Below are 27,785 nucleotides of genomic sequence, written 5' to 3'. Positions count from 1 at the left end.
AATATGGACGCACACAAAATTCATAAAAGTAAGAAAAAGTGAAAAAGTTCGCTTTATTTTAGAAATTAATAGGTTTCTGACGTGCATCAATTTCACCAATTGAAAAAATAGTCTCTGAAAACCGCAATAATTTTAACGGTTAAACAAACCTTTAGCAGATTTAGTTTTCATGTGCATACCAGATATCTTCAGATTTATCATTTACTTTTTCATTGGGCTACTAATATTTGATTAACTTTGTCATTCCACTTATCTTTCGTTTCGAAAACACGCCTTTTTCAAACTATAAAAGTGTGTTTTAGAATAATGAAAGTCTGTTCTAAAACTTTTACTATGGTACATGTATAACTAAAAAAAATTTTCAAGTTTTCTTTCATAACTTTTTTTAGATTCATATTTTTTTCGCCAAAAGCTGCTGAGAGAAAAAACGCTTCCAAAGTAATCCGATACCCTATTTCATTTTATTATGGTTTTTCTCAAATTCTTGCAGTGAACAAAAAACTGTAGATTTCGGAATGCTATTTCTTAACGATCAAAATACTTCTAGAAAATATGCAACTAACAACAAGCTATTTTTATTATCATTGTTGTTCCGCTGCTTTTAATGGTTTCTTATAAAAAGATTAACAAATGTACATAAATTATAAACACTCATTTTCAAAAGGTCAATACGGTTATGTCTCGCATCCAACAAAGTTAGTCTTTCGTTCGTCTGTCCGTAATATTTAAAATTATTTGCCCAATCCTGTATTACTGTTCAAGACTTTTCAGAACTATGCTCTAAAACTAATCCAACTAAGCAAATTATAAATATCCACAAATGCTTGATTACAATAATTCCTTGTTTTGAAGTCGCGTTTTTTCCACTGGTTTTGCCAGCTATTCGACTGTCGTTGTAAATGCTGGGTCCTCCATAAATCGCAAGTAGTTCCAACTCTTTGAATAATAGTTAATGAAATCTAATATGCTTGAACATTTAGGGTAATTAATGATGGATTTTTAAATTGAAACATTTGGGAATATATTTAATGCGAGTACTATTGGAAAAAGTTATTGCTATGAACTATTACAATTAAACATCAGTGTATGTAAAACTTATGAAATTGAATGTGCTATTTTGAAACAAAAAAAAAAGCTCAAAACTATACTCTCTTACCCAAGAACGTTGCTATTATTCGTAACAATGTTCGCAAGCAGAAGCCATTTGTTTTCGGAGCCAGCTTTCAACTCCATTAGCCAAGATTTTGCTTGCCATATTAAAATCAGCAGTTTCACCGCGATCACTAAAGCACAAAATCATGCAAGAAGCTTCGAGTTTTGTTGCAATTGTCTCATAAAAAATCCATCTAACAAATTCAAGAGCCAGTGGCGGCGCATTGGAGCGCAATTTTCAATCCGCATTCACAACTGTTTCCGCTGCTATTGGCGTGGGAGCTTCACTGCTAGTCAAAGTTTCAGCATTGCTGCTGACTTCCGTAGCTTCTTGTTCTGGTTCTTGTGACGATGCTAATAAAGTTTGTGATTCTGGCGGATTTTCTGTTTCAAAAACTTCCTCTGACGACGGTGATTCAGTCTCATCCTCAGCCGGTTCAGGAGCTAAATGAAAAAGAATATTAACATAGTTTATCTATGCAACATTATAGTGGTGGGTATTCTAAAATGAAATTCGTTATCCTATCAAAAAACGGCAGATCATTTCAAGAGACTCTGGTTCAGCCATATGTTTGTTAAATAAAAATCATCTAACAATCATTCAAAGTGCTTTTATAAGCACAATTGAATTATATTGTAGAAGCCTGTGACGAGTACTATGAACGAATATTCTGAAGGTGTGTATTTCCAAATTACGAAATAGATCTTACCAGTTGCTGCCGCCTCTACCGAGTTACCGTCTTCGGCAGTAGATGGTTCCGATTCGGACACGGATTCACTAGACCTACGCTGTTGCTCTGCCAACTTATCAATTTGAGCCTGCTCAAACGGAAGTCGCGGAGCCGCGGGTCGTTGTTTTTTGGCAGCGTTGAATGCACCGCAGAAGGCACACCGGAAAGCAGCATACTCATATTCCTCCTGGAGGGCCATTCCTTAGAGAATGATTTTTCAATTTTAGATTTCGTTGTTATTCAATAGTCGTTCTTACTTACCATTATGCATTAGACACTCTCTGCAGATCATCGCAAATCGACTGTTAGGACCATCACCTACTAAATAATCGACCATCTTTTCTATCATTCCCTTTTCGTTTTGGTTGATGATGGGATATGGCGTTCGCCGATACGCCATCGTTTGTTGACCCATTGCGACGGGTCTCTGAATGAAACTAGCTTGCTGTGGTATTGACATCGGAGTGGCCGGCCTAATGTTGAATCCGATTGGCGTTACCGGCATTTGGCGTGCTCCAATCGGGGTCATTTGTGGTCTTGGTGCTGACTGAGGCATTAACCCTGGGGCTCTTGCTATAGTAGATGGAGCTTTGGGAGTCATTGGCTGTTGTTGTATTACTTTCGGGGGTGACAGGGCTGAATAATAAAAGCTATATTATGGCACAAGTATTTAGATTATTTCTCTAACGAACATACCACTCAGCGATTGCGTCTGCGCTTTATGAGATCGATCACCAAACTTGTTCAGAATATCCACTGCCACTTTATACGTTTCCTTATCCATAACTTTTTCCAGAATTTTTTTCTTTTCCGCTCGAAGTTCCTTTAACTCGTTCGTGTTTATTATAACCTTCCGTTCAAAAAACCATGCTAAGCTTTTTTTGATCAGCGTAATGCTAGATATTGTGAAGAAAAACATTAACAGATACTGCCTTTTCGGAGACACAGCCAAACTTACATCATGGGACAGATCAATAGCGGAAGTGAGTGGATGATCCGTTCTTTCCATGTCGGAGGAAAAAAAGCGAAATAGAACACTATGAAGGCTATCACGTATAACCCGATGGATATAACTAGGAAATTCCCTACAAAGCGTTTCTGCCGAGCCTGGGTACTGATTGTGTACGCTTCGATGTCTTTTATTTTTTCCTCCAAGTTTTCCAGTACCTCATAGGTCGTTTTCTCTTTCTAGGATGGAAATGCGATGAAAGCAAAAGAAAATAATTGCCGGATTAGATGGCCTCTACGCCGTTAAATGAAAGTGAAATGATAACATATGGCAGATGCGTTGTATGAAGACAAATGCCAAAAAGTTACTAATTGTTCCATTGCACTTGTGCATTTTAATTTCCAGGCATCGCACTCACAGCACAGTTTAATTGTATAGGGTGATTATGGGACTTGAAAAGTGAACTTTTTTTTTAAACATATGCTAGTTAGTTTTTGATAACTGCCGAAATTGTTTTTAAAACAGTTTTTTAAACTTGAAACCTATCTTCGAAAAAGATTTTTGAGTTCTAAACATACCAACAAGACAATCAAAAAAAGTCTATAGGAAAAAGAGACAACTCTCAACAACATTGATAACCTTTAAAATATCAAATCTGTCTTTTTCTGATCGTTGATATTATTTCCAGCAGTTGCAGTAAGAATTTTATAGAAAGGTTAATCATAACAAATATTTTCGCTTTAAAATAAATTAATACATACATAGGCAGTGTTCGAAAAAATGAACAAGTGTCGTGGCAAAAAGATTGTATTAGACGTAGCAAAAAAATCGTGACTCTTGTTTCCACTTGAACAGAAATTATAGGAAACAATCAATAAATACAAATTCATTACCCATAGCAAAATTCAATTTTTGTTTTGAATTTATTGCTAACGTTTTTTCATTAGTTCGTAATAATTCTATGCTTACCCGGAATCTGGAGATGATTGCGCCCATGGTGGTAATGAATAACTTTCCAGTAGGTTTTGGCCAAACTTGATTGAATAATATTGCTGAGGAGGTGAAGCGTAGAGTATTACTATTCGAAAAACTTTATTCTATTATTAGCTGTCCATGAGCAAACTAAAAATAGACTGCTCGTCATAGCCGTTCGTACCTTGTTTTGCGGCGAATATGTATAATTAATCCTACACTCAGCAACTTTTTTTCCGGCGGCCGCAGCTTTCACGCCCTTTGATTTTTGTGTCTTCTAAAGGTTATGGCAGGGCATCCTTTTGCTTTACTACAGAGTAGAAGCTGATCACGCAACAAGCTTCTGTTCCCAAACGTACAACACCAATGTTCCTTTCATTTATTTCCACTTGAATTGGTTCGCGTCCGTTTACTTCTTATCGAGCGCGATTCATAACAGGAATACAAAGATGGTATTAAACTCGGTATCTGCCTACGGTCACGGTACAGACAGACGGTGATATTCGTGTTTTGATGGTGATTTGTTCAGTTTTACCTTTCTGATACGTTATTTCTTTTCGCTTCGTTCTTCGTTGTGCCCAGAGATGCCAGGCGATATTCTTGAACTTAATAAAGTATAAATTGATTTATCTTCAGAAAAACTGAAAACCCGTTAACTGGGAACTGAATCTGACAATACAACTATTCGATAGTTCTTACAAAAAAATGTCTAATATGTAACGTACATAAATCCGCGTAAACCACGAATTCTTTTTTGTCACTCGCTCACATCTGGCAACTCTGATTACTGTTGACATGCAAGCAGCAAAAACTGTCAGATTTGCAAAATTCGTTGGTGATGGCTTTCTCTGCCAACACTTCAGTGAAGATCAAAGCAAATGTAAAATAAAGGTTAGTTAATTCTAGCTTGAAGAAGCAAAACGGCGAAAGTGCAAATATGTGCACGTTAAAAATATTATATTCACAGCATGTACATATTAATTCACTACTCTTCAAGTATCTCAAATTTGATTAGTTTCAAACATCGATGCTTTGACTGTAAAAATATACCAGATAGAGCCGGTCAGGAGCAAAAGGATGCTTGCAGCTAAATATCTGAGATCTGAAAAATAACAATCTAACAACATGCTCTACAATAGATCAATTTTCCCCTTTATCCATCAATTGGTGTACGACGACTAATTGCTCTGTTAAATTGTGCGGAGCAAAAATAATTTAAGTTATTTTATGCTCGGTGTTTCTTGAAATTGTTATTTCCCCTACTCCTTAGAACTTTAGAACTGGCAACATTGATCATTTGACAATCACGTTCTAATCTATTTATAACTTTGTGTTGACCAGGGATACCAAATGTGCAGATTTGTCTGCAAAACGCAGATTTTTTGAGACCGTGTGCAGATATTTATTGATTTGCAGATATTTGCAGTTTTCCACGGTTTCTGCAGATTTTTGTCAGAATCTCCTTATATTTGCGCAGATATTCTTAAAATGTGTGCAGATTTTTACAGACTTTTGCCTGCGCGAGCGAAATTCGAGCAGTTGCAGACATTTTTCAAAAACATCTGGCATCTCTGGTGTTGACAATCTGTTTTGCGAAAAAGTCGAAAAAGTATTCTGTCGATTTCACTAAGCGTAGTTTTTATAATTCAACTTGTAAACTTAGCGCGTAGTTTCATTCATCAGACTGCAATATGACTTCAGAGCTTGACCACTGGATAGAAATCACCAAACAGTGTAAATATTTGCCTGAGAATGACTTGAAAAAACTGTGCGATTTGGTATGTGATTTGCTTATCGAGGAATCGAATATCCAACCAGTCAGTTCTCCGGTTACCGTCTGCGGAGATATTCATGGCCAGTTTTACGATTTAGAGGAGTTATTTCGCACCGGTGGACATGTTCCAGACACAAACTACATTTTCATGGGCGATTTCGTAGACAGAGGATATTACAGTCTGGAAACATTCACGAGACTGCTGACGTTGAAGGCCCGTTATCCAGATAAAATCACTCTGCTTAGAGGTAACCATGAGTCACGACAAATTACCAAAGTGTACGGATTTTATGACGAATGTTACACCAAGTACGGGAACGTGAACCCGTGGAAGTATTGTTGCCGGGTGTTCGACTTATTAACCATTGCTGCCTTGATTAACGAAGAAGTTTTATGCGTCCATGGTGGTCTTAGTCCGGAAATAAAAACTCTTGATCAGATTCGATCAATCAACCGTGACCAGGAGATTCCACATAAAGGCGCATTCTGTGATCTTGTCTGGTCGGACCCAGAAGATATCGACACATGGGCAGAAAGTCCTAGAGGAGCCGGATGGTTATTTGGTGCAGCAGTTACGCGTGATTTCATCCATATCAATAAACTAGATTTGATATGCCGTGCTCATCAGTTAGTACACGAAGGGATAAATTATTTGTTCGACCGAAAGTTAGTTACCGTATGGTCTGCTCCCAACTACTGCTATCGTTGTGGTAACGTAGCGGCGATACTCAAGTTCGATGCGAATAACGACTCTCTGGTGGAGATATTTAAAGCTGTCCCAGACAACGAGCGAGTTATGCCAAGTCAACGTGTTACGCCGTATTTTCTGTAAAGCGCTTTGTGTTAGATAACTTTTGTTATGAACAATTTGTGTAACCAACGCTAAAATAAATAGCTGCTTTTGTGAATATATACATCGATTGTTCTAATTGAAAGAAAGGGTAATGGACTGACTGTAATTCTTTGTTACCTTCCCTAAAAACATGACTCAAAATGTATTTCGCCCAAGAGTCATTCACCTGAGTGGTTGAATTTTGGATTATTTCATGCTAAAATGTTTTATTTACGAATTTAGTTCCACCCATAAATATGAATATTGAATTAGATAATTGATGTGAGAATTTTAATAATACCAAACGCATTTTTCATGCCTGACAAATTTAATTAGTTTGAAACTGGTGTCCTTTTTTCCTTTCGGACTCTTAAGAATAAAATAATGATTATTCAGAGTTTTTAGTATCAGCTTCTTGAAAACTTTTACATCATCAATCACTCACTTTGAATTCTAATTCACATTTCATTAAGTAGACTCATAATATTGATTTTCGAGCCTTTTCACAGGATAGAGAGTAATTCTCAACGATTCCTTCTTTTAATTACATATACATAATTTTTTAATATTAATGTTTACTTCTTTTGGAATTATTTTAATTTTTTCAGCTTTATAATTTTATATATTATTTACTTTGTTGGCTAACGTACCGTTCACCGGTCTAGGGCTAAACGAATTAGAGATGTCCAGCTTCTTCTGTCTTGGGTAGCCGTTCTCCAGTCTTCTCGTACACCAGTAGATCGTGCATTTTCTTCCACCGCGCACATCCACCGCGTGCGAGGCCTACCACGGACTCGACTGCCTCTTCCTGGTTCTCTACTGAAGATAGTTTTGGTGGCTCTCTCGTCAGGCATTCTGGCTACATGTCCAGCCCACTGAAACCTACCCCACTGTATTACCTTCGCTATATCAGCATGTTTGTATACCTGGTACAACTCGTGGTTCATGCGTCTGTAGTATCGATCGCAGTACTTTACGCTCAAAAACTCCGAGCACTCGTGGATCAGGTTCCTTCAGCGTCCATGCTTCATGTCCGTAAAGGGCAACCGAGAGTATCAGAGTCCTATACCGCGCTAGTTTTGTGCGAGTTTGCAAATTATAGGACCTTAGCTGGTTACGTAGTCCGTAAAAGGCCCTGTTCGCAGCTGCAACTCATCGTTTCACTTCACGGCTCATATCGTTGTCACATGTCACAAGCGTACCAAGATAAACGAATTCGTCAACCACTTCAAATCGTTCCCCATCTATCTCCACCTCAGCACCAACACCACGGGGACTTCTACGCTCCCTGCCAGCTACCATGCACTTTGTTTTGGCAGAGTTAATGACAAGTCTCAATCAAGAATCAATAAGTAAGTGAGATTTCATGATGATCGTACCGTTTCTTCCCACGTTCGCTCTTCGTACTGCACCTTCAAGAGCTATATTAATTAGTAAGTTAGAGAGCGCATCCCCCTGCTTCAGTTCATCCAACGTTACGAACGTGGCAGATGTCTCGCCAGCTATCCGCACGCATGATTTCGATTCCTCCAGCGTCATACGACTCCGCTTAATTAGTTTTGTCGGGAAACCGTGTTCCAGCATGATCTGCTACAGCTCGTTTCTTTTCACTGAGTTGTACGCCGCCTTGAAATTCACAAACAGATGGTGCGTCTGCAAGTTATACTCCCGGAACTAACCAAGGATCTGTCGCAGGGTGAAGATTTGATCCGTCGTAGAACGCCCCTGTCGAAATTCAGCCTGGTATTCGCCAACAAAGGATTCCGTTAACAGTCTCAATCTGAAGAAGGTCTACGGGAACGTAATGCCTCGATAGTTGCAACAATCCAGGCGATGACCCTTCTTATAGATAGGGCATATTCACACCAGCCGTTCGGCATTTGTTCATCTGACCAGTTCCTTAGTATTATCTGGTGGATCGCATAGTACAGCCGCTTGCTTCCTGCTTTCAGAAGTTCGGCAGGGTACCGTCCTCCCCAGCGGCCTTGTCGTTTTTCAGCTCACTAATCGACTTTTTCACCTCCTCCTGTGGTGGTGGCTCCACAGCTTGTTCGTCACTCATAGTCGTCATCCTGTTCCAGCTCTGCTCATCCGGCTCCTCACCGTTCAATAGCGCCTGAAAATGCTCCTCCCACTTGGCTGAAACCGTCGGTTTATCAGTAAGCAGGTTGCCGTCCTTGTCATTACACATGACCGGTAAAGGTAAAATCCTGCTTCCTCTGGATACTGTTCCTCAGCCCATTTATTTCTTCCACTCCGTCATTAGCTTTCAACCGCTGAATGTTGAGACGCGTCGTCCTCTCTGTGCGAGATTTCAGCACGTTCGACAACCGTGCGCGGATCTTACAAACGACGAGATAATGGTCAGAGTCAATGTTTGGTCCCCGAAAAGACCTAACATCAGTAACATCCGAAAAGTACCGACCGTCAATCAGTACGTGATCGATCTGAGAGCAGGCTTCTCCATTTGGATGCCTCCATGTGTGTTTCCGAATATTCAAAGGTGGAAAATAGGAGCTACATATGGCCATTCCTCTGGCCGCGGCAATTTTATCAGCCTCAGGCCGTTTTCATTGGTTGACGGATAGAGGCTATGCCTTCCAATGACCTGATGGAAGAATTCCTCCCTCCCAATCTGTGCGTTTGCGTCTCCGATGACGACTTTTACGTCGTGTTTTGGGCACTCGTCATAGATTCGCTCGAGCTTGTCATAGAACTCATCTTTGACTTCATCGGATTTGCCGTTTGTCGGTGCGTAGGTGTTGATTAAACTGTAGTTGAAGAATTCGCCCTCAACACTCAACTCCTCAACACGCATATACGGTCGTCTACGGGCCTCCACTGGATGACTCTTGTTTTCTGATTTCCCAGTTTTACCACCACTAAAGTAGATGTGGTACTTGAAAGAAGTGCGTGCAATAGGGTATATTGCACGGAATTCCCTTTTTCCGGAATTCGGCCGAACCTCCTGAATCGCTGCGATTTTGGCTCCCTGTCACTGTAGTTCTCGAGCAAGCAAGCCAGCCGGCGCCGGTTTATTGTGAGATCGGACGTTCCAAGTACCCAATTTCCATTCGTTTACCTTAATCTTTTTCCGTGTTCGTAGCCTAGGTCTTTGCCGATTGATCCGTTCCGTATTTCTAATTTCGTTGTTCGTGGTTGATAAAGCGATACCTACATCCTGCTGATGGGGTTGTCATCTTAGGTGTAGCTGGTGGGATACAGCATTCCATAATTCAGCCGCCCGCTCCGAGTCAGACGCTGTTGTACGCCGACCCTAATATGGGGATACAGCCGGGTACTACCCCCTTCCCAGTCAGCATACGACTATAGTTTCCACCGGGAGTTGGTTACCCGATCTCCGCTAAGGTTACTCGTATCCCGACACCTCGTGGACGTTGGGATAGGAGTTGCTGGACAGAGGTGAATGACCACAATGGGGTCTCAAGTTACACGTATCCAACCATTTGCCAACCATAATAATTATATATTTTATATATAATTTTGTCTCCCAGGTGGTCTCGAGGTACGATACTGGCCTAACAAGCCAGTCGTCGTAGGTTCGAGTCTCGGCTCAGGTGAGACTGTTAGTGTCAGTAGGATCGTAGCACTCGCCCCGCAATTGTCCTGTACATTAAACAGTCGGCTGCGAAGGCTGTGTATAAATAAACAGAAGGTCAAGTTCCGAATCGGAATACAGCACCAAGGCTTCGCTATATATAATTTATATATCAAAACTCAAAAAGTTAAAAAAACAATTAAAGAGGTAGTTGAAAAACCCCACATTTTAAAAATCCTCCAAAATTTATACAATATTAGCTAAACATTGATAATTTATAAGCGTCGGTAGTAGAGAAAACTGTCGGGGTGACAGTTATCATAACGGCGAGCACCTTGTCATTTCTCTAGTCGGTAGCCTAACAAGGACAGAACATGGTTGGTTTGACACTCACATCCACAAATCAAGCTGACTCTTAGCACGCAGCCCACCACCCATCGAGTTTCCCGCCTCGATAGATAGCCGGTTGGAGGTGGCGAAACATTCATTGTGTCCTCTTTTAGCTCTGAGCTCGTAGACCCTTAGGATTAGACTCGACGTCGGACCGAACGTCATTTTGAGGAATTTCCTTCCAGCGAATTGAGCAAAGACTTCTTCAACTCGTACAAACTTTGTGTGTTTGTGAGCAGGCCTTTGCTATTCAACCTTGATTTGCCGTTTCTATTTCATCTTTCTCAGAATTGAACCGACGTCATAATTCGAATGTTTATATATATTTACATTGAAAATTACAAATATTACAGCATTTAGGAAAAGATGTACAGTATGCACCGAAGCATGATGATAACTGTTAGGCTGTACACAACGCGTATCCCCAAACTGCGTCCAGTATGATCTACTAAGGATTGAAATAACGCAAAGTCGTCCATCCGAGAGCTCCAACCAATAATCTATGAGCGAAGGATGATATTTCATTAAATTTCTGGTTAAGTACAATAGGATTTGCTGGGCTATACTGACTGGCTCATCTCTATTTTGCAATTCCAACCAAGCTTCCAAAGGTCTGAAAAAATCCAGCAGAGGCTCGGCTGAGAGTCGTGAGGTCTTTCCTCGCGTGAGTAGTTTAATCAACTGCGAGGACGTTAAAGATGCTCCTTGTTGCATGACGTCACTAAAAGGTGATAATGTTTAAATCGGTTGAACATCAATGATAGTCACTTCAGTCACCTCAGAACTCGTCCAGCTTCTCGCGAACGATAGAAATCGCAAGTATGTAAAGGGCCTACGTGTTGTGATGCTAGACAAAGTTCTGCATGTACTTGAAATTGTAGTATGGTTGCTACGAAGTACTTTATGTAGTCCTGGTCAGAGATAACATGATACTTGGCACCGGCGTCAAAGTGTTCCGAACTTCTTCCAGCAGGAGGAATAATGCCTTGGTATCGGAGACGTAGCTCCCACCAGCGAGCGTTCATACCAACCGGACCTTTCTCGAATACGTACCACCGCCACTAGAACGATTATGTGTTATATTGAATGAAATTTTTTTTATAAAAAGTACTTACTTTTTCTAATGCCAAACTGTAAGCCATGAAAGGAAGTTTATCCAGGGCAACACTTAGAAGATATTCAATATTTATCATCGTGTTTCCATTGGCTACCGAAACTGGACTACTTAGTAGTCCTAACTTTTGCAAATGAACAGGACCTCCAACGCAAAGACTAATTGCATTGGCTAGGGCCTCGTGGAAGGCTGGGTTCGGTCCTTCACGGTAGAGAAAAGGCTGTCCGGAATACTGCATGTAGTACTGTACATGAGTCATTTCGTGATGTGAATTCACGAAATCTTCCAAAGAGACCTGTGTGCACTGTTTAATTCGAAAGTCTATCTTATTACAAAAGTCCCACGCAGATGCTGTACAGTGTCCATGCATCTCGTTAGATTTTTGTAACACCGAGTTTCGCCAAAATTCGGGAGCCATTGGCGGAAGACCAATCGAAGTAAAAAACTCCTCTGCTGTCTGGAACATTTTCAGTGGTGTGTATCCCTGACGTATCATTTCTCCTGTGATGTCTGGCATTTCTGACGGTCCTTGAAGAATTAAGTCTAGTATACTATGCCAATTTTGTGCCCACATGTTCCCTAGTATGTGTGCTGGAAGTGGACCATCTCTCCGAACAACGTGCTCGCCATAGTGCCGGACAAGTCCTTTCCTAACAAAAGTTACCAGCTGCTTGTAGAGAGGTTGTATTTTGGCCCAAAGATCATTCACCGAAAAGAAAAACTCGCTGTCATCATACAGTGCTCGCATTTGTTCACCTGCGTCATTGAAACCGTGTCGTTCAGCCGCTTGATTGGCGAGATCAATGTATCTCATGAAGGTATTCTTTACTGGAGGACCAGTTTTTTCGTGCCAAGAAAGCCAGTAATGTCTTAGTTCCGGTTCTATCCTGCTAGACTCCATTATACGCACCAAATCCGGTTCAAGTTTCAAATCACAGTAGGAGCTGTATGTTGCCACATAATTGGAACTCCTGTACGAATTCGATCCGGTGAACGTTGGTTGTGACCCAGGAAACGGACAAAGCTTCGCGTTGTTGTAATTCTCCTTCATCAGTGATATGACGTGTGTTATCTGAAATATATAGATAATAATCTCAAATTGCAAAAACAATTTACAATTTTCTTTTAAAAATTGGTAAAATTGACTTGCTTCGGCAAACTTATCCTCTCCGAGACCGCAACGTCCCGGTTGCACGATTCTTCCCAGCTGTCGACGAATACTGGAATCCACAATGGTTGACGAGTCGAATGAAGCGGCGCGTCTCCAGCTGAGGCACTCAAATTTAGTGGCAAGATTTTGCTGTTCTCGCATGCGTCTCCGGTTAAACTCGGTTGCATTCGTAGCGAATTTCCACTCGCTGTTAGCCACCCTGACGATTCCGTAAAAAGTTTAAAATAATCTAATTATTGTTAATAATGATTTTTTTTAATAACAACGTAAATAATAACCTGAATGACGTTCGAACTCAGAAGAAATTTAAATTCCATACGAGCATTACTCTGGTAAAGGTTTCTCTGTTGAAATTATGTGTCTAAATTATGGCTTACCGGTTACACATCTCAGCTGCTTCGCGATCAAAATCGCGTAGAAATTGGATAGCATTGCCCAGGTTGTCATTGTTGTTCTGTGAATGTTGGAACAGTTGTGGTTGTTAATGTTAAAAAAAAGTGTTAGAAAAAAAATAATAATATGGAAACAGAGAGGGCAGAATTCATATGTTTTAACTTATTTCTATATTCTGAGTTCTGTCTTATATCTACAAAGATATGCAAGATATTTTAGTTGAGAAACCTAATCCAAAGAGTTATACTACAACAGCACACGAGCATTATGATTAAGCGAAACTGAAAGTTAGCATTAGTTCAAAATAATTAGACGGTTTTAAAGTTTGGTACAATCCGAGTCTTTTAAGCCTTCCTTCCGGGATAGAGTAGCCAAGCGAATATCATGATAACCAACCCGTGGCGGGATCTCGGTGCGAAAGGGGAGAGGCTTTTTTCTGACCGTCTGTTTTCTGTACTCCGCACACCATATTATTTGCAGTATCACTATTGAAGGAAGTGACACGCTTATTATTTATATCCGTGCTTGTGTGTGAGATTATACCCCTCTATTTCAAGCTTACTGCTCCCCTATACAGATTCCCTATTCCATCAGCCAATCAATTCCCTGGACAGAGTCCTCCGTGCCAATATCGCTCATTAAAATTCCCCGGAGAGGATTAATATTCTTCTGGTCTGGTCAGAAGGACTTAATTTTTCTCGAGGAAGAAGTCTTACCGAAACCTCATTCCTTCTGCCAATACTGCACAGTTCCCTGAAGAGAACCTATTTTACGTTACTCAGAACAGTTTTATTATGAGAGGGACTTATTCTTGTTTAGAGAAAAGCCAACAGCAGCATTGTTGAACTCGGCTTGAAATGAGGGTATGTGATGGGGAACCTGAGAAATAAACTCATTGTTAAGTTCTTTAAGAACCAAATGGCTTGATTTTATTAAGATTCTAACTCACGACCACCCGCTTGTCAAAGCGGACTTTGTAACCTAGTGGCTACAGAGCTCCCCTGAGAAACGTGTTGTGCAGACGCTATAAACAAGATAGTAGCTCCATCATGAGACTCGGTAACGTAGAAACCTACCTTAACAGTTACACTAGGAACAATCATGAAAATATAACTCGGAACATTCGGTATAGACCTAAGCAATGAAGTACGGACCACGAGTGGAAACTCGGTACCTGGAACTGCAAACTTCTAATTTCTGTAGGTGAAGACTGGGTGCTGCACGAGCAACTAGAACCTCGCGAATTTAGCATCGTGACTCTGCAGGAGATCTGTCGTGGAGGTGAGAAGGTGTGGAAAAGCTGTTGACCGGCTGTGGCGGCAAAGCTCAGTTTTACCAGAGCGTTGGAGTCACCAATGAGCTGGGAACGGGTTTTTGTATGATGAGCAGAAGGCAGGATCGCGTGAACAACTAGAAGGCGAATGTGTTAGTTGAGGATTAGAGGTCATTTCTTCAATCACAGCATCAACCTGATGACGAGAAGGAATCGTTCTATGCACAATTGGTGGCAACTAATGACGGTACTGGTTGGTAAGAAAGCGATGTATAGACCTTTGATGGGATCCGACAGCCTACATACCGACACAAACGACAAGATACAACAATGTACATATGTCGCAGTTTCTCGAGCCCTGCTGATTAGGAGCTCCTTTTTTCCCGTTAATATATCCACAAAGCCGCCTGGCGATTATCTGACCACCGAACAGCAAACCAAATTAACCACGTTCTCATTGATGACCGGTTTTCTCAAACATCACAAACACACGCTCTCTCTAGGGTGCGAATATTGATTCAGACCAGCACTTAGCAGCAGTACATTTGCGCTCAAAACTATTTACGGTGTTTCATGCACGACAAAGCCGTCCTCCTTGTGCAAATATCTGGCAGTTGGCATAGTCTGTAGGCAGCCGATACCTGCCACGGAGGAACTTTCACTCTCGACGATGGATGGGTTAAGCTACTTTGACTATTTGACGAAAAATCCCAGCAAGCGATGAAGAGAAAAAAGAACTTTTTTTCTTTTTAAGGGAGGGATTTGTTAGTAGCTTAAGTATTTATGATAAATATTAGTAAATAATGAGTATGTGTGTCCAATCACAAATGGTGACTTCTCAACACTGTTAGAAATTTGTAATTTTAATTGTTAGGATTTGTTTGCTTTCGCAATTAGGACTTATCATTCGTAGGGATTTAAACCTACTTGTCAAGAAACGGAAGTAAACTCATAACTAACTTAATTGCTAACTTATCGGTTATAAAGAGAGCTTATCGTAGCAATTGAGGATTGCAACGATTTTTGTCGAAAATTGTTAATAATTTTATTTGACATAGTTTCTAATGGTTCAACACCAGTAAGTCTATGTAATTCGAGTGTACCAAACCAAGGAGGACGCCTAGGCTTATGCGGAAAAATTATCATTTGAGTTTTAGAAGCATTGGGAGAGATTTTTCACTTTTGCAAGTAGGAAGAAAAAATATCTAAACTTTTCTGCAATCGACTGCATTTGACACGAAGGTTTTTTCCTTTTACGGAAATGCTTGTGTCATCGCAGAACAATGACTTTGTGCATCCTGGAGGCAAATCGGGAAGATCTGAAGTGAGTATGTTGTACAGGACTGGACCCAAGACTGAACCTTGAGGCACACCGAAATCTATCAGATTTTGAATTCTGATAGACAACCTGCAGAGTTCGATCAGTAAGATAATTTTTTAAAATTTTGATTAGGAAAATTGGAAAATTAAAAGTTTGCAATTTCGCAATCAAACCTTTATGCCAAACACTGTCGAATGCTTTTTCTATGTCTAAAAGAGCAGCTCCAGTGGAATAACCTTCAGATTTGTTAGCTCGTATCATATTAGTAACTCTGAGCAATTGATGAGTAGTGGAATGCCCATGGCGAAATCCAAACTGTTCATCTGCAAAAATTGAATTTTCGTTAATGTGTGACATCATTCTGTTAAGAATAATTCTCTCAAACAGTTTACTTATTGAAGAAAGCAAACTGATTGGTCGATAACTTGAAACTTCAGCTAGGTTCTTATCCGGTTTTAAAATTGGAGTAATTTTTGCATTTTTCCATAATTTGGGAAAATATGCAATTTTGAAGCAGCAATTGAAAATTTTCACTAAAAATTCCATTGTGCTTTCAGGGAGATGTTTGATTAATATATTAAAGATTCCATCGTCACCAGGTGCTTTCATATTTTTGAAATTTTTAATAATTGATTTAATCTCATTCAAGTTAGTTTCAATTATTTCTGCAGGTAAAAAATTCTGGGAAGAAATTAAATCAAATTGACGTGTGACTTCATTTTCAATTGGACTCACAAAATTCAAATTTGAGTTATGAACACTCTCAAACTGCTGAGCAAGTCTTTGAGCCTTTTGTTCATTGGATACAAGAAAACGTTCACCATCTTTTAAAACTGGAGTAGGCTTTGAAGGTTTCTTAAGAATCTTCGACAGCTTCCAAAAGGGTTTTGAATATGGTTTCAATTTTTCAACTTTAGTTTCAAAATTTTGATTTCTCAGAAGAGTAAATCTATGTTAATCTCTTTCTGTAAATCTTTATAAATAGTATTAAAAATAGGGTCACGAGAACGTTGATATTGACGTCTGCGGACATTTTTCAAACGAATTAGAAGTTGAAGATTTTTGTCAATTATCGGTGAATCAAATTTCACTTGAGCCTTTGGAACAGAGTAATTCCTGGCATCAACAATTGCACATTTTAATGCTTCCAAAGCGGAATCAATATTCACTTCGTTTTGCAAATCAAGCTCATTATTGAAATTTCTCTCAATATGAGTTTTGTATCTTTCCCAATTAGCCTTGTTATAATTAAAAACAGAGCTCATAGGGTTTAAAACTGATTCATGTGATAAAGAAAAAGTTATTGGAAGATGATCAGAATCAAAGTCAGCATGTGTGATCAAATCACTACATACATGACTTTGATCTGTTAGCACCAAATCAATTGTTGAAGGGTTTCTTACAGAAGAAAAGCATGTAGGACTATTCGGAGTCAAAATAGAATAGTATCCTGGAGAACAATCATTGAATAAAATTTTGCCATTGGAATTACTTTGAGAATTATTCCATGAACGATGTTTAGCGTTAAAATCGCCTATTATAAAAAATTTCGAACGATTTCTGGTGAGTTTTTGTAAATCACTTTTAAAATTATTTTTGTTCTCGCGTGTGCATTGGAATGGTAAATATGCTGCGGCAATGAATAAAATCCCAAGTTCAGTTTGAACTTCAATTCCCAAAGTTTCAACAACTTTCGTCTCAAGATGGGGAAGAGCGCGATTTTGATTCGGCGATGAATAACAATTGCAACTCCACCGCCGGAACCCTGAATCCTATCATATCTATGAACCACGTAATTGGGATCATATTTTAATTTAATGTTAGGTTTCAAAAATGTTTCAGTAATAATTGCAATATGCACATTATTTACTGTTAAAAAATCAAAAAGCTCATTCTCATTTGCCTTCAATGAGCGAGCATTCCAATTGAATATTTTAATTGTTTTATTTAAAATCATTGCTAAATTTTAAATTAGAAACAATTTTAATAGTAAAATTTGTGCTTATTTGAATGGCTTCAAACATTGATTTTGCCTGCAACATGGCGTTCATAAGATCGAACATTGCCTGTTGCAAAAAAGAAAGTTTACCTGCCGTAATAGGCCCTAGGCAGTTGACATTAGAAAAAATATTTTCGGTAGCAATATTAGCTGGAGTGATAGGTGTACAATTATTTTCTAGCGTGTTTTGCTTACCCATATTAACGGTCATTTTCGAACTACCAACACTAGGCGGTATAATGTTCGAACTACCTGTAACCTTTGCATATGTTAAACGGGTATGCAAAGGAGTAGGTAAACTATGAGTCACTGGTACGCTTGGAGAATTTTGTTTTGAAGTTTGTTTTGAATTTTGTTTACCTTGCCTTGCCTTAACAATTGCTAAACGGGCTGGGCATTGATAAAAATTCGACATATGGTTGCCGTTACAATTCGCACAGCGAAAATTTTCACTCTCTTTCACAGGACATGTGTCCTTTTTGTGAGAAGAGTCTCCACAAATGAGGCATTTTTGGTCCATGTTACAAAACTTTGAACCATGGCCATAACGTTGGCAAACACGGCATTGGGTGATATGCTTTTCACCTCCGCCAAACTTTCGATATAATTCCCATTTTACACGCACGTTATATAAAGCATGTGCTTTTTCAAAAAAATTTAAGTTATTAACCTCACTGCGGTTAAAATGAATTAAATAATTTACAAGGGGAATTACAGGTCGCTGACTGTTTTCGCCTCGTGATTTTTGTTTCATCAGAATTACTTGGGTAGGGGCTATACCAAGTAATTCTGTCAAAGTAATTTTGATCTCATCAACGGTTTGATCGTTGGTGAGACCTTTCAATACGACCTTGAACGGCTTGGCGCTCTTCGTATCATATGTAAAAAATTTATACATCTTTTCAGTTAAATACTGAACAAGACGATTCCAATCTTTCAATGTTTGGGCCAGTAAACGGCATTCGCCTCTTCGGCCAATTTGATAAGTAACTTTGACGTCGGAGAGAAACGTAGAAAGTTCTCTTTTAAAAATATTAAATTCAGAAGCAATAGTTACCACAATAGGTGGAACTTTCTCCTTTTTTACAGAAATTTCACTTTGAATAGTTTTACTTTCGAACATTTCAATTTCGCCGGCTTCTTGCTCAGGCAGAATATCATATAAATTTTCACTCCATAAGCTAGTTTCGGAAAGCGATGCCTCTCTTTTCCTCCCCGTAGCGATGCGTGATTTCTTTTTTCGTCCTGCCATTTCAGGTGATACGAAAAAAGTTCAAAAATAATATCAAATTGCAAGTATTGAGAAAGAAAGAAATAGGTAGTCTTGAGAAAGACTGATGTAAGTTTACTTCCAGGTAATCTTTAAAAGACACACTGACAAAACACAAACTTTGAAGCTATAGGCAGTCAAAGACTAGTCCACAAGCAACCGAAAATACGTCTGATCTGTCGGGCAGCTCAAGACGCACTCGAAAAAAGAACTTAAAAAACTATTGAGCATCACCACAAAAGAGAACGCCGCAGAATATCGACGAATTCAAAATGAGCAGAATGAAGCGCCAGCAGGAGGACCGTAATCGTGAAGAAGTGGAGCAACTGCTTCGGGTTGATGATACGCGCATGTTTTTGAGAAGGTAAACTTATCCGTAAATGCTACACTCCTAATCCAGATATGTAAGCCCCTCCTAATCCTAATCCAGATATAACAAGCGTGAGGTGGTCGTCAAGTAGTTCTTCGATGAGCAACTGAAGGGAGCGGAAGGAAAGTTAACCATGGAATGTATACAAACGATAGCAGAGCCCAAGTTCTCAATATCTTGGAGATCAAACGGGAAATTGGGTCACTAACAACATAAGAGCTGCATGCAAAGACATACATCCTGCAGAGCTCTATAAATACGGTAAAGACTCACTAGAAACACACTCCACTGGGTAATTTCGAGGATCTAGGACGACCGCGATGTCGTAGTAGAGTTGTTTGCGAAAGGTGAGCGATCCGGCAACATATTCCGGCGGTTGAAATCCCACAGGGTGAAGCGAAATTTAATTTATACCACCATCCGTCGGTACCAATGGCCGGGCTCGACCAAGGACCGTGCGAGATCTGAATGGCCGCGTTCGGTGAGAATGCCAGCAGCCGTCAAGGTATTGTGGGAGCGAGTTCTTCGAAATAGAACCGCTCGATCCGGAAAACCACTGCTAACCTGGATGTGACGATCGGGACTGCCCACACCATCGTGACGAAGGACCTGGGATACAAGCCGTATAAGAGGCTACAACGAAAAAGAAGCTAGACAAAGCCAAACTGATACTTTCGCGGCACGCAGGTCAGGAGTTCGTATTTTCTTATAAGAAACTCTTTGTCTTGCAACAGCCGCACAATGTCCAAAACGATGGAATGTGAGTGCCGACATTGGTCGTCCCCTCGTTCCACATAAACATCCTACGGTTCCAAAGTGTCAAGTCGGTGATGATTTGGATGGCCGTATCTAGGCGTGGGAAGCTCCCACTAGTGTTTATCAAGAAAAACGTGATAACAACACCACAATCAACACCGTGTAGTATAAGACCGAGGTGTGGCCCCGGCACTTTGGAAACTCGGACCTCCACGGGAAGGATTATTACTTATATCAACCAAACGGCAGGTTGGCGAATGGTTGGACACGTGTCACTTGAGATCCTATTGTCCAGCAACTCCTATCCCAACCTCCACGTGGTGTCGAGTGGGATACGAGTAACCTTAGCGGAGATCGGGTAACCAACCCCGGTGGAAACTTTGGTCGTATGCTGACTGGAAAGGGGGAACGTAAGCGGCTGTTTTTCCATGTTAGGGGCGGCGTACAACATTGTCTGATCCGGAGCGGGTGGCTGAATCATGAAACGCGGTGTCTCGCCAGCTATATCAAAGACGGCAGCCCCGTCGCGAGACTAGGTATCGCAGCTCTAGTAAGGCAGCATACTGAATATTAAATACTACGAACAATCCAGATATAAATACGGAACGGAATAATCGGCATGGACCTAGGCGAACGAAAAAGGACAACGATAATTGGAAACTCGGTACTTGGAATTTAAGGACTCTACTCGAACCGGCACGCGCAAGTATCCTGGCTAGAGAGCTGCGGAAAGTGAATGTGGAAGTTGCAGCTATCCAAGAGGTGCGGTGGCCGAAATCGGGAGAACGCGAATTCCGAGCAGTAGATCCTATTGCAGACACTTCATGAAGGTACCACATCTACTATAGCGGCGGGGTGAAAGCAGAAAGAGGAGTCGGTTTCGTGCTAATTGGAAAACAGATGAAGCGTGTCATTAGATGGAGGCCGATCAGTGACCGTATATGCGTGTTGACAATTAAGGGCAAATTCTTTAACTACAGCCTAATAAATGTGTACGCACCGACCAACGAGAAACCCGATGACGAAAAGGAGCAGTTCTATGAGCTCCTGGAAAAGACATACAATGAGTGCCCAGGGCACGATATAAAGATTGTCATCGGAGATGCAAATGCACAGGTCGGGCAGGAAGACTTCTTCCGCCCCGTAACTGGTAGCGAAAGCTTCCACTCTACTACGAACGAGAATGGCCTGAGGCTTGTTAATTTCGCTGCAGCTAGGGGGATGGCTATCTGTAGCACTTATTTTGCACGCCGGAACATACGTAAGCATACCTGGATGAACCTGAATGGAGAGCTTTGCACTTAAATTGACCACGTTCTGATTGATGGACGGCACTTTTCAGACGTTACAGACGTGAGGTCGTTCAGAGGACCGAACGTTGACTCGGAACACTATCTCGTAGTAGCCAAAATCCGCGCCCGGCTGTCCAACGTGCTGAATTCCAAGGCAACGAGGAGGATGCAGTTGAACATCCAGCGGCTATCAACTGAAGGAGTGGCTGCAGATTACTCGCAGAAGGTTGATGAACGGATTGAGGAAAGAGTTGAAGGGAACCTGAATGAACAGTGGAGGTACATCCACAGTTCGATCAGCACTACAGCGCGAGAAGTGTTGGGTACAACTGCGGCAGCTGCGCCCAATGAGTGGTTTGACGCTTAGTGCCAGCGAGTGACGGAGGAGAAGAACCGCGCCAGGGGTCACATGTTGGCCACGGCTGTGACTCGTCAGAGCATGGGTAGATATCGAGATGCAAGAGCCGCTGAAAAGAGACTCCATCGCCGGAAAAAACGACAGCATTGGGAGCGTATTCTTGCGGAGGCGGAAGGTTGCTTCTCCAGGCACGATGCGAGTAGCTTCTATAGGAAGGTCAACGGAATCAGGAATCGAAACGTGTCAGCCCCTGTCATGTGCAACGATAGGGAGGGGACCCTGATAACCGATAAGACTGAGGTGGCCAGGCGTTGGAAGGAACACTTCCGTGTGCTGTTGAACGGTGAGGGAAACAGTGGAGTCGAAAGAAGCAGGATGACTATTGAGAATTATGGTCAAGCTGTGGATCCACCATCCATGGACGAGGTGAAGAAAGCAGTGAAAGAGCTGAGAAACTGCAAGGCAGCCGGAAAGGACGGCATTCCCGCCGAACTCTTCAAAGTCGGGAGCGAACAGCTGTATCGTGCCATCCATCGGATCATGCTGAGAGTGTGGTCTGATGAAGAATTGCCCTCGGACTGGTTGGAGAGTCTCATATGCCCGATCTACAAAAATGCCATCGCCTGAACTGTAGCAATTATCGGGGCATAACTCTTCTCAATACCGTGTACAAAATTCTCTCCCGCATCCTGTTCCACAGACTGAGGCCGTTGCAGGAGACCTTTGTTGGCGAGTACCAATGCGGTTTTCGAGGGGGACGCTCCACGACGGACCAAATGTCTACCTTGCGACAAATCCTCGATAAATTTCGAGAATACAACTTGCGGACGCACCATCTGTTCATAGACTTCAGGGCAGCGTACGATTCAGTCAAGAGAAATGAATTATGGCAGATTATGATTGAACATGGCTTCCCAATAAAGCTGATTAGGCTGATACGTGCCACCCTTGAAAATTCTACATCAAGCGTCAGGATAGCCGGTGGGATATCGGACTTATTCGTGACGTTAGATGGTTTGAAGCAGGGTGACAGGCTGTCGAACTTATTGTTCAACATCGCATTGGAAGGTGCTATACGGAGGGCTGGTGTGCAGAGAAGCGGCACCATCATTACGAAGTCGCACATGCTTCTCGGTTTTGCGGACGATATCGACATCATTGGTATCAACCGTAGAGCTGTGGAAGAGGCCTTCGGACCTCTCAGGAGGGAAACTGCGAGATTAGGGCTTGTCATAAACTCTGACAAAACGAAATACATGGTGGCTGGCAGAGTGCGTGGTAGTCCGTCGGAGGTTGGTGCTGCGGTGGTGCTAGATGGGGAAACATTTGAAGTAATCGACGAATTTATTTACCTGGGAACATTAGTGACATGTGACAACGAGGTTAGCCGTGAGATAAAGAGGCAGCCGCAAACAGGGCCAGCTAAGGTCCCGCAGTCTGCAAATCCGTACCAAACTTGCACTCTTTAAAACACTGATTCTTCCGGTGGCTCTCTACGGCCATGAATCATGGACGCTGAAAGAGGCTGATCGGCGAGCTCTTGGTGTTTTTGAGCGTAGGATTTTGCGTTCAATCCTTGGCGGCAAACTAGAAAATGGTGTTTGGCGCAGACGCACGAACCATGAAGTGTACCAGGCATACAAATCGGCGGAAATAGTCAAGCGGATAAAACACGGCAGGCTTCAGTGGGCTGGGCTACATGCGAGAATGCCGGATGAGTGTCAAGCGAAGGCTATATTTAGCAGGAATCCCGATAGAGGTCGTCGACTTCGGGGTAGACCCCGCACTCGTTGGATGTGTGCTGTCGACGAGGATGCACGCGAAATAGGTGTTAGGGGCGATTGGAGGATAGCAGCTCAAGACCGAGGGACATGGCGACGTATTCTGGATTCGGCACTGGATCGATAATCGGTCTGTCGCCTTAAAAGTAAAGTAAGTAAGCAACCAAACGGCAACTCCGGCCCACATGACAAATATCGGTCAAGCGTGGTGTCGGGAGAATTTGACTGATTTTCTCGATAAGAATATGTGGCCTCTCAGTTCCCCGAACCTTTAATACCTAAAGCAGTACGGACCTATTTTGTAAGCTCATTTTCAAGATCTGGGACGAGATGCCGATGGACCATGTGCGTGTCCCTTCGATTCTTTTGAAAAATGCTTCAAGCTTTGTCGTAAAACACCAGGGAGGGGGGGGGGGGGGCACTCCCATGTCGTAAAGGTTCTTTATAAACATAGCTTCAATAAAAATTGACTCAGGAAAGTATATCTTGTACTCTCCTTTTTTAGGACAAGTGTATTCGAACTTATTGAACACCCTGTCTATCGTGTTCGTGGACTTCAAGGCAGCCGACCGAGACCAGTTATGGTAAATAATGCACGACTACGGGTTTTTCGAATAAATTGACACGACTGATCAAAGCCACCTAGGACCTAGAGATGTGCTACGTATGCGTATCGAAATTCCTTCGAAGCGCGTAGAGAGTTGAGACAAAGAGAAGGACTATCTTGTACGAGGTTCAACATTATTCTTGAGGGTTGAATCAAATGAGAGGCACGATTTTCAACAAAGTCAATTCTTAGGTTTCTTTGACGACATCAACATTATAATAAGAAACTTTGCGACGGCGGAGGCAATCTACACCAGACTAAAAGTGGAGGTTCGAAAAGTCAAACTAGAAATCAAGCCTCGAGAGAAACCAAGCGGGGAATGCTGGAAGCGTATGAACCACGAACTTGATCCATTACTTGGAGAGATCGGACGGCAGTGTGGTGGAATCGGTTCTCTTCAAGGACCCGACCAGCACCAGAAAGAAAGAGGCCCAACGTTATAACCAGGTTGAAGCGAGCCTGCGAGGGTCGAGGCGCCTAGTAAGTTGGCGACGAGTAATCCAGGACCATGTAGAGTGGAGGAGAATTGTTGCTACAACACGAGCCACCAAGGCTCTTTGCTGCTGGTTTAAGTAAGTAGGGCATAGGTACTGTTCATATTCCAGTTTCCCAATCCGTGTGCAGGATTACTCTCTTAACTTTCGTCATTTTGACACCATTCTAGTCTTTGTTGTTAAGGGGTTGTATACCTTTTTGGTCGAGAAAAATGAGGGAAGTTTGAATTTATTTTTAAGTGCATAGCACCATTTTCATTGTATCAAAGTGGCATTTTTCTGAAAGTACAGTTTATCAACAACAAAAAAATACGTTTGATTTTGAGAGATACCAATTATTACTGGAGTAATGGCCGTTTCCCCGAAACACTATTTTTTTGCAGAGGCTTGCGGTGATACTGATAGAGACTCAGCGGGTCAACCGAAATTAAAAAACTCATATTATTTCATTAGTTTAGAAGTGTGCGGGGTCCTTGAACGATCGTTTTTATGAGTATTTTATTTTCAGTGCAAACGGGAACGTTTTTCCCAAAAAATGCACCTTTTGAGCGCTAAAAATTGCATTAAAAAATTTTTTGCGGCGAAATGTATCTGTATGTTTCAAAAAGCGATCGTTCAAGGACCGGCGAATTTAATAACGAAAATTTAAAAAAAAATGAAGGAAATCGGTTCAGTAGTTTTCCCGCAATCAGGATCACGGCAAAGTCATTTTTCGGAAAACACTATTCCGAGATAATCGCGTGTAAAGTTTCAAGTTTAGCTTAGGCGACCGTGGCGAGGCGCGCTGCAAATCGCTCTAACTTTCTTCCTATTGCTCAGATCTTCATGAAAATTTGTGAAAATGTTCTCAAGATGTTGTATTTGAAGATAATGCAATAATGTTTTTTCGGTTTTTTGAAAACCAAAAAGGTATATAACCCCTTAACGCATACATAGCATTCTTACAATAACTTTAGCGCAACTCCATAAAAATAAGACACCGCAAAACAAAAAAATATAAGAAAAACCACGGAACTAAATTTGATGTGAATATCTCAAAACACCCACTTTTTAAAAATCTGTTTGTTTCTGCATAAACTACATAATGTAAGCTAAACAATTTGGAGAAATAAAAAAGCGATGCTTTGACCACTTTGAGGTGTTCCCGATTTTTGATTGAGCTGATATTTTGCAAGGGGACTTTTTTCGAGAAGACGTAACTTTTGAAAAGTCGATTTCCATTGCTCCATAGTGCATGTATATGAAAACAAAAATTATGGATCCTATTAAAGTTTTTCGCCCACTCGAAGGGTTTGAACAACGACCAAACAGCGCGTTAACAGTTTTCATGATAGTATAAGACACACACACTTAATGCACATTCTTCTTGTTATCAGTTTGAACATGTACAACCCTATTCGTTTGAACTTTGTAGCCCTATTCGAGCTCCGGTTGAACAAACATTAGGGTCTCTTAATATTTCATTCATTTTTCTTTGCGTTTGGAAAATATGCGTATCCATTCCGTTGCGGTGACTTCACACATTCTGGGCCTAATTCGAATATTCACTGTTATTTATATGAATCGTTTTCTTGTTCTTTTAGAATCACATTTTATTCTAGCTTCAAGTTACCTCCGTGTATCGAAGGTCACTAATTTGTGCAAGTACGATGATTATTTCCAACAGTACACAGGATGCGATCAGCTTTAAAACCATTCTTGCCCCCTCTAGTTCATGACACAGGTCTGAAGTAACTTAAAGATCTTTAGGTATGCGAAATTTGAAGAAGCGTCCGCGCCGCAATCCCGAATGAGACTAGTTTCGACGAATTGCTCAATAGCTACTTTTCCCTGCCGTTGTTTGTGGTAAGAATGATTTTTCCCTTACAAACACCATGTTGAAGTCAATTACCATGCATGTATCTTCATCTACATGCTGCTTGTAGGCGTCGTCGTCATGTGCGGCGATCATTATGATTGTTTCAGAAATCACTCATTGTGACGATTTTTTTTTCTGCTCGTATGCCTCACATTTCCTCACCCAAGAAGAGCATATGCGTAGGTATTTCCCTGGCTGGCGGTGGATTAGATGAGTTTCATTACCGGTTAAGTTTTTGCTTTTCTTGATAAAATGGTTTGATAAATGTTTCCCAAATATCCGAAGGAGTTTTTGTGAAGAATTGTTGAATTTTGACAAAGAGTTGGCTGACGATATTATGAGATTGCGTTCTTAGACGGAATAATAAGTGTCTGATATAATCTAACCGTTCCACCACGCACCTGCAATCAAAGCTATAAAATAGTTATCGTTTTTAGGACACTTATATTCATCACGAAGATTAGTCGAAGTCCAGCGGTCGGTGTAATTGAAGTGTTATGGGTAGGAGCTACTAAATTGCAAAGCTGGTTGTTGCTTCAATTACCTATTATGAGCCGATACAGAAAGATAAGGAAAAATTGAGCCGATTATCGATTTCTTTAATAGTTTGGTATAGGGATACCATCCGTCCTGATTTAGCAGGACATGTCCTGATTTTGAGACCCATATGAAGCGTCCTGATTTATTTTTCATATTTTAGCATTTGTTCTGATATTTTTGAATGAAGCAGGACATTCAAAAAGTAGCAGTTCAGTACTTTCATCTCGACTCCGGGAAGAAACGAACTTATTTCGAAAGAATTTTTCTTTGGTTGAATCTTGGTTGAAATGAATGGTTGAAATTGTCTAGTCGTTGAAACCGTCAAACGTTTTTCGACAATTGTTTATTTATACAAGTTTATTTCAAACAGTTTCCTAGTGTTGCATTCTTTAGGTATCTACTAACACTGTTGAATCGTTCGAGAAATACGTTAAATATGAGTCTCCTGGCGTATTTTGAAGTGTATATCGCAAATAACGTGTTTTATTTATTGATACCTCAAAAAATAAAAATAGCTTAGAACAAATTTTTGCTGGAAAAAAATTGTTCTGATTTTTAACTCCGACCAAATGGTAACCCTAGTTTGGTATGAAACTTATAAGATCGTACTTGATCGTATCCGAAATTGATTTATTGTTTTTTTACAGAGTTTCAGTGTCTCCATAAATTCTGTTTTGCATAAATCATTATAAAATTAGATGGGTTGCCAGCTCGAAATTAAGTTGATTGCAAATGGCGCTACTGTTCCCAAAATTTGCGTACAAAACTGCGGATATCCTAGAATCCGTTAAAATGCTATACCAATTTGACGATATTTTTGGATAGCGTT

General features: G+C 40.9%; 3 protein-coding genes across 4 annotated transcripts; 1 reads left to right on the top strand and 2 right to left on the bottom strand.

Annotated features, from left to right (window-relative positions):
* Positions 1-541: 541 nt before the first annotated feature.
* On the bottom strand, positions 542-4,492 carry LOC129729497 (endoplasmic reticulum junction formation protein lunapark-A). Of its 2 annotated transcripts, none has more exons than XM_055688106.1 (7): positions 3,989-4,492; positions 3,802-3,910; positions 2,842-3,071; positions 2,580-2,779; positions 2,145-2,519; positions 1,863-2,084; positions 542-1,596 (listed from the first exon to the last, which is right to left on the bottom strand). In XM_055688106.1, the coding sequence occupies exons 2-7, from the start codon at positions 3,826-3,828 to the stop codon at positions 1,391-1,393; spliced, it is 1,260 nt and encodes a 419-aa protein (XP_055544081.1). In that variant the 5' UTR covers positions 3,829-3,910; positions 3,989-4,492; the 3' UTR covers positions 542-1,390. The 2 variants fall into 2 exon arrangements, with proteins under 2 accessions (XP_055544081.1, XP_055544080.1); XM_055688105.1 differs by having other exon boundaries at positions 3,802-3,884; positions 3,989-4,491.
* An 887-nt stretch (positions 4,493-5,379) lies between these two features.
* LOC129729501 (serine/threonine-protein phosphatase 6 catalytic subunit) lies at positions 5,380-6,492 on the top strand. The gene has a single exon (XM_055688109.1). The coding sequence runs from the start codon at positions 5,496-5,498 to the stop codon at positions 6,408-6,410; it is 915 nt and encodes a 304-aa protein (XP_055544084.1). The 5' UTR covers positions 5,380-5,495; the 3' UTR covers positions 6,411-6,492.
* Positions 6,493-10,714: 4,222 nt separating this feature from the next.
* Positions 10,715-26,363, bottom strand: LOC129729496 (angiotensin-converting enzyme-like). The gene is made up of 7 exons (XM_055688104.1): positions 26,171-26,363; positions 13,022-13,098; positions 12,624-12,843; positions 11,475-12,545; positions 11,137-11,420; positions 10,930-11,080; positions 10,715-10,859 (listed from the first exon to the last, which is right to left on the bottom strand). The coding sequence occupies exons 1-7, from the start codon at positions 26,252-26,254 to the stop codon at positions 10,716-10,718; spliced, it is 2,031 nt and encodes a 676-aa protein (XP_055544079.1). The 5' UTR covers positions 26,255-26,363; the 3' UTR covers position 10,715.
* Positions 26,364-27,785: the final 1,422 nt, after the last annotated feature.

Source organism: Wyeomyia smithii, chromosome 3 (assembly GCF_029784165.1).
Source record: "Wyeomyia smithii strain HCP4-BCI-WySm-NY-G18 chromosome 3, ASM2978416v1, whole genome shotgun sequence".
Classification (NCBI taxonomy): domain Eukaryota; kingdom Metazoa; phylum Arthropoda; class Insecta; order Diptera; family Culicidae; genus Wyeomyia; species Wyeomyia smithii.
Note: the sequence above shows the minus strand (reverse complement) of the source record. Positions and strands in the feature narration are given on the sequence as shown.